Below are 12,322 nucleotides of genomic sequence, written 5' to 3' on the forward strand. Positions count from 1 at the left end.
TTAAATAATGCATTCTTCCAAAACCAAAAACCAAAAATATCGGAACTGAGTTCTGTGGATGGAAAAACTGCCTTCTAAACCAAAGCTAGATGTAACTTTCACATTTGAAATGCAGTATCTTTCCTGTCATCATTAATATCATCCTACCTGTTTAGACCGAGGTCTTCCAGGAGAAAATTTTCTTTTGGTAATAGCTGGTTTACCCATGCCAATTTTTGGAGTGACTGAGATGTATGTTGTTGGCATGTTTCCAGCAGCAGCAGAGTTGAGAGCTGAAGGGTAACCATGCAGCATGTCGCATGAAGGCAAGTCTAAACAAAGTGTTGAGGAGGAAGACACGTCTGCTTTGCTCAGGTCAGCTGCTGATGAGAAGGATGATTCCTCCTCAGCTGCTAACTTTACAGATTTCTCTCCTTGGCATGAACTATCTTTGACACAATTGTCAACAGCAAGAGTCATTTCAAAATCCACACACCCAGTGGGGAATTCAGAATTTTCCTTCTGCTCCATTTCGTCTTGTACTCTTTCTATCACGAACGTTTCCTTACAAGATGAGGAACTCTCGCTGTGTGGGGACAGTAAGGCTTCTGGTGCAGCGAACTCGGCAGCTGATTGTGGAGGGCTTGGTTCTTCTTTAGATACCACCTCAGGTTCCTCTGACAACTGCAGTTCTTCTTGTGGCACAATGGTCTGGTGTGGAAGGACTTCAATATTTTCTGTCACTTCCATTCTGTCTTCATTTTCCTCCTCCTCACAAACATGCACCCCTTTTGAAAGAGTTTCCATTTTTTCACTCTCAATTTCCTGAGAAATCTCATTTACCAATTCAGGTTTCATTTTATTGTCAGATGATTCTACAAAATTTAGAATACGGGTAACGTTAACTCACATGCAAAATGCAAAACATCTAACCATAAATAGGATTATCTGGCTAAACTACAACTTTGAAGGTATTCAAGAAGAGAAACTTTTGAAGTAATTAAGGCAAAAATTTCCAAATGTTTTATGACTTAACATCAATTATGACCTTCTAAAAACAGGCTTAGTATGATCCCTAGAGTTGAAAGCAATTTCTAGATAAAAATAAAACAAATAAAAAACAAGACACTCAACAATTGATATATTTCTATTATACACATATGACACATTTACAATTTTAGCATTTACAAACTGGAAATTAACTATGTATGCAAAGTTAAACTTCTTTTAAAGCTAATTAAAAAAACAATGATATTAAATGAAAAGGAAGACTAATCAAGAACATAAAGATACAATGCAGACACAGTTGTGATATACCATTTGGTGGGTTTTCCAGCCACATTAAGACTTTCTTTGGGGCCAGGCGGTGGTGGCGCACGCCTTTAATCCCAGCACTCGTGAGGCAGGCGGATCTCTGGGAGTTCGAGACCAGCCTGGTCTACAAGAGCTAGTTCCGGGACGGGCACCAAAGCTACAGAGAAACCCTGTCTCGAAAAACAAAAAACAAAACAAAAAGACTTCCTTTGTTTTTTACCTATATATGTTAACCTATCCAGCATATATAAGGGATTGTGATTATGTCACAACTTTAGACACTAATATTGACTAGTTTATTGGTATGTCAAACACTAAAATACGTACGACTAGTAAACTTTAAATCAGAGTACTAATTTATTAAAACTTTTCATGCCTTTAATCTCAGCACTTGGGAGACAAAGCAGACAGATTTCTATGAGTTCAAAACCAACCAAATACTCATAGTGAGCTCTAGGCCAGTTAAGGCTAAATACAGTGAAACCCAGTCCCCAAACACTAGCAAACAAATAAAAATTTGCCGGATCTTACTTAAGAGAAAGTTAGAGTTCTCAATTAGCATGAGGCTCCAATGTCTCTAAAAAGTAGAACTGCTGAAAATGAGAGATTTATTCAAAATGCCAGTGAGGCTGTATCAATGAAGACATAAAACTCTTCATTTACTATTTTCAAACCAGTGATTAAAATTAATACATGTTCTGATACCAAAATGAAATCTCACTTCACATGCCTACTCTAATGAAAGGCTATATGTGAGGATAAAAGGAAAACAGCAAATAATAGATCTGTTACAACGAAACATGTGAAATAACCAAAAACCATTCATAGGCAACTTATCCATTGCCATTCTTAGTTGAGGAAAAAAATTATCAGGCTATTGTCTTGTAACACAATTAAATTAGACAATCTGAACATATAGCTTACCAGAAGTGAGGAGGCCACCTGTGTCAAGGCTTTCTGGTGGATTACTTTTCTGGAGATCTTCAATATATACTTGAACTTCTACAAATAAGATATTATGGATTCTTTAAGCAAAGAGTCATCATTTCTCTAATACTGCTCTCTCTACAAAAACTGAACAAGAGTTTTACTATAAAATGCCAACTTCCAAAACAAGCACAAAATAAGCTATTATTATATTAGTCAGTGATATACAAAGATATAATGAGGGGTCTATTTATGTACTACAGATCTCCTGTAACTTATTTTATCCAGTTACATCTGTATGAAGTATAATTTTTAATGAGAGTTGTTAAATGTGGACAATTAAAAACTTGAAAAACTCTAAGAGTTTATGTTTTGAACACAAAGTATATAATTTAACACAAAGCTTCATTTACATTATAAACTTTCAGAGAAGTTCATAATTTAATAAGAAACTTCCCCAATATAAAATTTTACTAATTATACAAGTAAGGCTATTACCAATACTGCAAAAACTTAGTTGAAACATCATTAAAATATCCTCAATAGCACTACAGAAATAACTTTACATAATAAATTTTTCATTATCTCTTCAAGAAACACCTCATATTCTACAATAGCTTTAGTTCACAATTATCAAAACACAATGGATTGCTTTTTAATGAAAATCAGTTGGTCCCTAAATAAAGTACATACTCATTAATTAAGACTAGATTATAGCTAAATTATAAAGTTGTGGTGAAGACAATTTTCTAAAACGCTCCACTCACCAGCCTGTGGTGGCACACACCTTTAATGCCAGCACACGGGAGGCAGAGTAAGATCTCTTGAGTTTTGAGGTCATCCTGATCTACAGAGCAAGTTCAAGGACAGTCGGGGCTACACAGAGAAACCTTGATGAGGAGGGTGTGGGGAAGAAAAGGTAGGGGGAAAAAAGGCTGCTCGCTAAACAGTTTCCAAGTGTATTATACCTTAGCTAATTTTCATTCAGATTTTAGAAGATATCGGTATATTACCTATTTTCTTCAAAAACAGAAACAGACTTACCATCAGGAACAATTCCAGGGGTAGGTTGGTGATCATTGACATCTTTATTAACTGCTGGCTCCAGAAATACAACTTCATCTTCAATTTCCATTCCAGTGGAATAATCTTAACAAAATGATTAATTCTTTACATTAGAGTAAGTTTTTCTTTATTAATCAATCCAAGAACTATGTCCTTATTTTAATGAGTATAAATTATCAACAGCAATGTCACAGTTTTTATTCAGATTTTACTTTGTATATATTTAAAAACATGGACATTATAATGCATTATTAAGGTTGATTATGTGTACATTTAAAATAAGCTTTACAGGCTGAAGGTATCGGTCAAAAGTAAACGCACTTACCTGTAGGTAGTTCAGACATCTCTAATTCATTTTCTGGATGTAAGGAATCTATCTCAGCTCCTAGGTGTTTACAATACATACAGATATATTCTTCTTTGAACTGAGAATCCAATTCATGATTGGTTGGTTTATCACATTCTAAGTGAATCCATCTGCAGCAATAAATACATTTATATAAAAACCTCTAATTTAAAGCAAAATTATTAAATGAAAAACGGAAAGTCGATTTCTTACAAAAAAAGAATGGTTATGATAAGGTTAAAAATGAGAAAAGATGGTTATAGGAAACTACCAAAGGTTTTCAAAAAGAAGAAGACACTTAAGGACAACATTACAATGACATTGACATATTTTTCCTTCCTTATTTTTAAACTATCTTCTCTTGAATTTTCTCTCAATGATTATTTCTAACCTTGCTTATTCTTATATTTTGTCTGTTCGCTTCTGTGCTGTATCTTATGAAACACACCTTTAATTCCAGAACTCAGGAGGCAGGAAGATCTCTGTGACTTTGAGGCCAGCCTGGTCTACACAGCAAGATCTAGGCCAGCCAGAAATACATAGTGAATCTCTACCTCAAAAAAATAAATTAATTAAATTAAATTTAAAAAAAGGCATAAACAATCACTTCCATTTATAACAGCACTCAGTAGGAAACGGGCTAAAAGAGTGCAAATGATCACAGAAACCAAAGAATTAACAAAACAGCTAAATGGAGCAGCTATTTCTCCTTACCTTTTACACATATTACAGTGGAGCATATCTTTCTGCAATTCAGGATTGTAGCACTTTCCACAAAAAGGACATAAATTATCCTGCTGCTGATAACAAGTGTCACATATCAGACAGTTGTGGTGCCACTGAGCACTAGATCGTGTACCACACTCTATACATATTCTGCAATTCTAGAATAAAAAAAAAATAGAAACAAAAAGTTTATTATACATGGGGTGGGGTCGCACACACCTTAATCTCAGCACTTGGGAGGCAGAAGCAGGCAGATGGTGGTGAGTACGAAGCCAGCCTGGTCTACAGAGTGAGTTCCAGGAAAGCCAGGGCTGTTAAACAGAGAAACCCTGTCTCAAAAAAACCAAAACAACACTACCACCAACAACAACATTAAAAAAAAAAGTTATTGTAGTTGCAGTTCTGATTTTTGATGTAAATCTTTTGGGAATAAAGGGAACATTTGTGGATTTTTCATTACTTTTCACATCAATTCATTTTTTGAAAAAGCAATTTGTCTCAAATGGTGATTGATCACAAAAAAATTGCATTAAAATTAAGAGGAAAATTTAAATAGATATTGAAGATAATCAAGAAAGCAAACATAGAAGAAACTAAGAACGTAGAAAGCCAAATTTCAAAGATGAAATATAATCTAGAAGTAGGAAGCAGATCTACCAGGGGGATACATACTTTTAAAGAAAACTGTTTTTCCTTTTATGCAAACAGTTATCAATTGCCAATAGCTCCTCAGCTAGGGTGGACTTCATCATGTCCAGGTATCCTAACATGTTTGGCTTTTATCTGGCTAGATGTTGTTCAGGTCTTATGTATGTCCTCTCAATTTTAACATCTTTTAGTTGCCTACTGCCTCTGACTCTTAAAATCTTTCTGCCCCTCTTCCCAGGCTTGGGAGAAGAGGATATGATAAACATAAAGCTTATTTGGAGAAAGATAGTTTGGATTATGAAGAGAAAACTAGGCCACAGTTATGGAACTGTTGGCTCAAAGAACATAGCACACTTCTGCACAAAAGACCTGGAATACAAGTCTGAAAGAGGCTGGACTTGATTCAGATGACCGAGGTAACAAATACACCTAAAGCCGAGAAACTGCAAGTCAACTGTAGTGGCTCCATTTGAAACTGACTATACTCCAGTGGAAAGCCATACATCCAAGAATTTATAGACAGTACGCTAGACTCTTCTGGCTTAAGAGAGAGAGAGACAAAGAGAGTGTGTGTTGGGTGTAGGGAAGTGGAACAGATATGAGAAGCACTGGAGAAATGGGAGTGAACATGACTGAGATGCATTTTATGACATCCTCAAAGCACTGCTTTAACAAGAAAGGGAGAGAAGAGGCAGTGAGTGGTTTCTGTAAAACATGGCTCCTGATCCCACCATTGTGCAATGCTATTTATCCATTGACTCCTTGGTAGCCTAGGGACTAAAACAGTCAGGACTACACAGTGATACAGTCTCAATAAGTAAATCATTTGAATGGCCAAAACAATAAGTAAAAAAACACACTCACAAATTAAGAAAAACATGTACATCAAACAGTGCATGGTAATAGCCTATAAGTCTCTAGCTTATTAAGATCTCTTGAAAGCATCAAAATGTTTACTAACAGACCAAGTACAGAGGCAAAAACGGACAGAGATAAACAAATAATAAAATAAATTATCATCTTTCTTCATGAAAGAGATGAAGAATGAAAGTGCACTGAGATGTCATCTTTCAACCATGTGAGGCCAATATTCAATATTTGAAAAAGACCCTATGGGGACAAATGCAGCTACAGCAGCAGCTCTCTCAGTGTTTGGCACAGCAACATGCACAAGTCAAAACTAAACATACATACACTTCAGAAGCAGTAATCTTACTTTTAAGAATTTATGCGACAATTTCTAACACATACACACACACAAAGTTACACGCTTCTGGAGCATCTGTAATGCAAAACCCTGGAAACCACCTGAATAACACAATATTCAATCAATAACCACCTGGAAAATACAAGACATTGGTTAAATAAACTATAGCACCAAAGCTGTGGAAATGCCTTTTTAAAAATCTCTATGCATTTATATAATTTCCATGTTAAAAACACTTCTATAAACTGAAAGGAAGAATTTCCAGTTTATTTTGCATAAAAATAATATACAAAAGATTATTTATAATATGCTTTTAGTGTAAGGGGGGAAAAAATAAAAAACCTGGAAAACAATGTAGTTACTTACAAGAAATTAGGAGAACCAGTGTACAAGTTCTAAGAAGAAAGTAGTGACAATTCTCTCAGTAGACACTTCATAAAAGTTTCAACTATAGGAAAGTATGTTAAAATCCTATATATTGTGGCACACGCCTTTAATCCCAGCACTTGGGAGGCAGAGACAGGCGGATCTCTGTGAGTTCGAGACCAGCCTGGTCTACAAGAGCTAGTTCCAGGACAGGCTCCAAAACCACAGAGAAACCCTGTCTCAAAAAAAAAAAAAAAATCCTATATATTATATTTTTTAAAAATATGAAAAGGGAATAAAACCCAAACAAACTCATTTTAAATGAGTGACTGAAGGAAAGCATCTATGATCTGGAATTCATAATTTATACCATGAAAGAATGTTTGTAAAGAAGGCAAAAAAATCAGCAGAATGAATCAGAAATAGACATTCAGGATCAGCATTCCCCATTACTTATATGTATAAGTATATGTATACTAGTAATCATGAATTCTCTGTCTCTCTCTCTCTCTGTGTCTCTCTCTGTCTCTCTCTTTCTCTCTGTCTCTCTTTGTGTGTGTCTCCCTGTCTCCCTCCCTCCCTCCCTCCCTCCCTCCCTCCCTCTCTCTCTCTCTCTCCTTCCTAACTTCATCTGCTCAGCACACATTGCACCAGTCAGGTGATTTATTGAAGTAGAATAATACCAGGACTGGGGCAGGAGAGATGTTAAGACAAGTTTAGTATATATGTGATGAAGTATTCAAACATGAGAGCCTAACACATAGCAGACAGTTTGAAGAATCAATCCATGACAGTTTGAACACAAAAATAATTACATAAAATATGTCATCAAAAATAGGAATTCATGAATTAATCTCTGTAATAACTTTTTTAAGTTGTTTTCAAGTTTACTGTGTGTGTATATGTTTGCCAGGGCACATGTATAGAGGTTAAAAGACAACTGGCAGGATTCACTCCACTTCTGCTAGAGATTAAACTCATTAGGCTTGGCAGGAAGCATCTTTACTCTCTGAGGCGTCTCACCACCTTCATAAATAAATCATTTTAATATGTGAAAGAGATGGTCCTGGTGAGCAGAGCTGAACAATGAACATGAAAGAGAGCTATGGGCTGGGGCTGGGACGAGGGTGACGGGGGTGATGGGATGGGATGAAAACTCACCTGAGTTATGACGTAATGACATACAGCAAAGATTAGAAGATTGCCTTGCTCTGTGCTAGTGGGTAAAGACCTCTTCTAGACCAGAACGGAACATCTCCTTGCCATAAACAATGAGCTTCTAATGTTATATACATGAAAAGATTATAGACAAAGACTACAGAGAAAGAATTTAAAAAAAATGGTTTCCGAAGTTATTCATCTTACAAATGGCTCAAAGGATAAACCTTCCAACTGAAATCTCTGTGGTAGCAATGAGGGTGTACATTGCAGTGGCAGAGTGCTTGTCTGGTGTGCGAGTCCCAGATTCAATTCCCAGGAATGAGAAAAATACCATGGCAGCTAAGCTGGTGCTGGTTTTATGCTGAGTATCATGTGGACTCTTTAAAAACCAGTATCCCTGAGGTAACTCAACAGTATAAAGACAGAGTTAAGGAAGTCAAACCACTTGCCTTCAAAAAACAGTTTGAAAAGGTATGCATTCAACAGTACCATATGTAAATGTCATGATAGAGAAGGATGCCAGAATATGGTAGGGATCAAATCAAGGAGAAGAAGCCAAAAGAAAAGTCAAAGAACACCTTGAGAAAGACATATCACAGAAAATTACTAAGATAATAAAAGCAACAAGAAAGAACATAATGATTTGGTAGCCAAAAAAAACCACCAAAACAAAAAACAAAACACAAAAAACAAACAAACAAAAAAAAAAAAACAAAGATTATCTAGTTATTACTAAGTCTAAAGAGAAAATAAAGAGCTATTTTCTTTATAACAAGCATTTATATTCTAAATGGTATAAACAAAACATGGTTAAATATTTAAAAATAAAACAATAAAAATAGCTCTTTACTTATGTAAATGGACTTCGATACAATCTCAATAACCAAAATGTTTTAGTTATAAACTAAATAAACAGTACAGAATCACCATCAGATCCTGGAAACAAATCATCTTAAGAACTATCAAAAATAAAGATCTCAAAGCTCTCGAGCAGAAAAAGAATCAAATTTTCAATTAAAATATAGATAGATAGATAGATAGATAGATAGATAGATAGATAGATAGATAGCTGGGTGGTCAAGCACACGGTTTGGGGGGGGGTGCACAGAGGGTTATACTACAGAAAAGATTCTCCCTTCCCAGTTTCATGTGGGTTCTAGGGGTTAGCGAAGCAAGTGCCTTTACCCATTGATCCACCTCATAATCCTTGGGAAAAAAAAACAAAAAAAAAAACTGTTTTAGAATATAAAGTCTATGTCAGGGTTAAAAGAATAGTTCTTTCAGAAAATTTGCGATTTTTTAAAAAGAGGTAAACAAAGACTCAAAAACAAAACAAAAAATTGAAAGTGTCATAAATTTGAGGTTAACAGAAAAGATACTAATTTCTTATTCTTAACATGTAGCCCAGGCTAGCCGGGAACTGGTGATTTCCCAACCTCTTGCACCTATGTTATCACCGTGCAAGGTAAGACATGTATTTTAGCAACGAAAATATAACAAGCCTTATGGTTTAATTTAAATCTAGCAAAAAATTCATTATATTCAATATAAATAGTTAACTACTAACTCATTTTAAATGCACATTTGAAATGGCACAGAAGGCTGCAGAGTAAAAGGATGTTAAAGCTTAACACTCAGTTGGTGAACAGGATACTATTTCATGTTACTGTGTAAAGGTCCAAAGCGGGTGGGAGAGGAGAACAACTGCACAGGACAGAGTAGTTTTATACTAATAAATAAAACAGTGGCTCAACCTGTTTACTAAGTCAAAGCCAAACATATTTGCTTAGTTAAGAGAGGAAAACACAAGGAGAAACTGGTAGAACCAATAGAAGTGATTAATTTTGTTAATTTTTAAATCTGCTAGTCAAAAAATGAAGAGTTTTGTCTATCAAGAAATTTAATAAACACAATCACAGTTTTAAAAATGACTATCATAAGTGTGGAAGCATTTGCTTAAAAACCTACACCATCCCACAGGCCTGCAATCCCTGCACTCAGGAGACTATGGTAACCTACAGATTTACCACCAGCACAGAATACACCAAATTCCAAGCCAGCCAGAACTACAAGGTGAGTGCCTGTCCCCCAAACAAAATCCTACATCAATTAAACTTTGAGTGCAATTAAACTGTAAACACATTTCAGTACATTAGGTCAGGTTTATGCACAAAGTTACAAATAGGCTCGGGTACAATCAAAGTTATAATCAAAGGTAAATTTATAGCCGTGAATATTGTTTCCTTCACAAAGGGAAGAAAAAGAATTATGAATTCACCTTTGTATTTCAGAAAGCTGTAAGGCAGGTAGAGAATCAAAGCAGTGTGATTTTTCTCCTTAGCTGAATTACCAAGAGAACATGGAATGACCTCTCATCCAGGCAGGAAAGAAACTGGAGCAGGGTCTATTAGCCCATAGGCTCCACCTTCTAGGCAGCCACACCTGAGCACAGTTACTTAAATCTTGCTCTCCAGGTGATGAGCCCTTCTGCCCGCACTTCACCTCTCACTTATCACCATTCCAGCTACTGCCTAATAGGGCTCACTGGGGCCCGCTTGAGAATGCTTGATAGCAAGCAGCCTCCAATGCCAGGTGCCAATCATCCCCAACAAGAGGACACCAGACATAAGGCCCAAGTACCTTCTTTATCAGCACCCTCAGCTTTTCTGTTAGAAGTGTGAAAAGCACTAGAAAGCAGTTCCAAAGAGGGTAACAGGACATAAGAAGCCTGCTCAAGGCAGTTTGGTTGAAGCGTGATTACTAAAAACTCATAGAGAGAAACTGGGGTTCAATCTAAAGATCCAAAAACCAAAGCAGCCAGCCACTGGCACTTACTTCAACCTCAGTCTGAAATTACGATCCTGCCTCCAGGAAGCTCAGAATGAGACTATGATTGAGAGCTGTTTCTTTCCGTTTTATAATCCTCTCTAGGGCTAGGATTAAAAGTGGGCACCACTGGGATGAAAGGCGCCCAGTTTCTATGGCAAACTAGTGTGGCTACTGAGAATAAAAGTATGTTATTGCGGCCTAGTCAGTAAGACTGGCCAGTGTGGCTGTTTTACTCTCTGAACTTCAGGCAAGCTTTATTTATTAAAATAAAAATGAAATGCCATTACAATTTGGTGCCTCCCTTCTTCCACAGACCACCACGCCCTCTCTCTTATGAAAACTTTTACTGTTCTGTGGGTTCTGCCACTCTCCCTAGCCCAGCAAACCCACACCCCCAATTCCAAGTGCCACCTTCTCAGATTCATTCCATGCCTTCAAACATAGGGAAAATGCCAAACACACAGTACACTGGACGATAAAGCTAGGACATAAACCAGAGGCCCTTTGTTTAGTGGGCTAATGGGACAAGAACATGAGGCTGCAGGAAAACCAAAGAAGACAGCTCTACTTAAAAAAAAAAAAAAAAAAAAAAAAAAAAAAAAAAAAAAAAAAAAAGACTAACAAACAAAACAACTAAGAACTGAAACTTTTTCATAAAATTAGGAATCATTTTTTGCTTGTATCCTCTGCACTAGAAGCTGAGGCAGCAGAAACACTGAGCTACAAAAGGAAGTCCCTAGAAAAAGAACAGTGGGGGAAGGGAGGGAAAATTAATAAAAGGGGGATATGATAATCAAAATGAAAATAAAATTAAATGACTGGTGTCAAGGATGCCACGAGGCAGACTACTGTGCCTGCATTTATTTGTACTAATCCTGGGTGCCATGAAAGATATAAGAACAAAGAGAGATTTTCTTTTTTATTGTGGGGGGAAAAAACCAGCACAAGAATGTGCATCACTGCAGTCAAGTGTCATAGTCCTCACAGCAGACTCCGGTCTTGCACATACCTACTTACAGCAGATAAACTGCCACGGTGCAGAACTGTGGAAATGATTGATTGGCTGGCTGATTGCTCATCTGTTACAAATTTAGTTATCACATGGGATTGAATCTGTAAAACAAAGATGCCCCACCCCTGACTCCGAGACAGGGATTCTCTGTCGCTTTGGAGCCTGTCCTGGAACTAGCTCTTATAAACCAGGCTGGCCTCGAACTCTCAAGAGATCCCTTTGCCTCTGCCTCCTGAGGACTGGGATTAAAGGCATGTGCCACCACCGCCCAGAAAACAAAGTTTTTAAAGGGTTGCATAACATCATAAATGTAGGTCTAGAGGCCCATTTTATACTTGATCCAGCTAGAGCCCTCCCTTTTCTTTTTTTTTATATTTACTTATTTATTATTTATACAATATTCTGTCTGTGCATATGTCTGCAGGCCAGAAGAGGGCACCAGACCTCATTACAGATGGTTGTGAGCCACCATGTGGATGCCGGGAATTGAACTCAGGACCTTTGGAAGAGCAGGCAATGCTCTTAATCACTGAGCCATCCATCTCTCCAGCCCCAAGCCCTCCCTTTTCGACTATGGCCTGCTCTTGATGTGGGGCTATGTCCAGAATGCTAACGAACACACTCTGGGGTACTTGAAATGAACCAGTGCGGCTCATACAAACAAGATTAAATGATCCCTTGATGGAGCTCACTGTATCTGCAAGGAACCAAATGCCCTGCCTCTAAACAACTAACATCTGCA

The 12,322-nt window shown here is 37.0% G+C and overlaps 1 protein-coding gene across 1 annotated transcript in view; it reads right to left on the reverse strand.

Annotated features, from left to right (window-relative positions):
* Kmt2c (lysine methyltransferase 2C) overlaps positions 1-12,322 on the reverse strand; it is a 226,539-nt gene that overhangs the window by 99,129 nt on the left and 115,088 nt on the right. The window contains 5 exon segments of the mRNA XM_057788031.1: positions 148-854; positions 2,218-2,295; positions 3,265-3,369; positions 3,611-3,762; positions 4,346-4,515. Of these exon segments, the coding sequence (XP_057644014.1) occupies positions 148-854; positions 2,218-2,295; positions 3,265-3,369; positions 3,611-3,762; positions 4,346-4,515 (1,212 nt within the window).

The sequence above is a fragment of the Chionomys nivalis genome, chromosome 1 (genome assembly GCF_950005125.1).
Source record: "Chionomys nivalis chromosome 1, mChiNiv1.1, whole genome shotgun sequence".
In the NCBI taxonomy this organism is placed as follows: Eukaryota; Metazoa; Chordata; class Mammalia; order Rodentia; family Cricetidae; genus Chionomys; species Chionomys nivalis.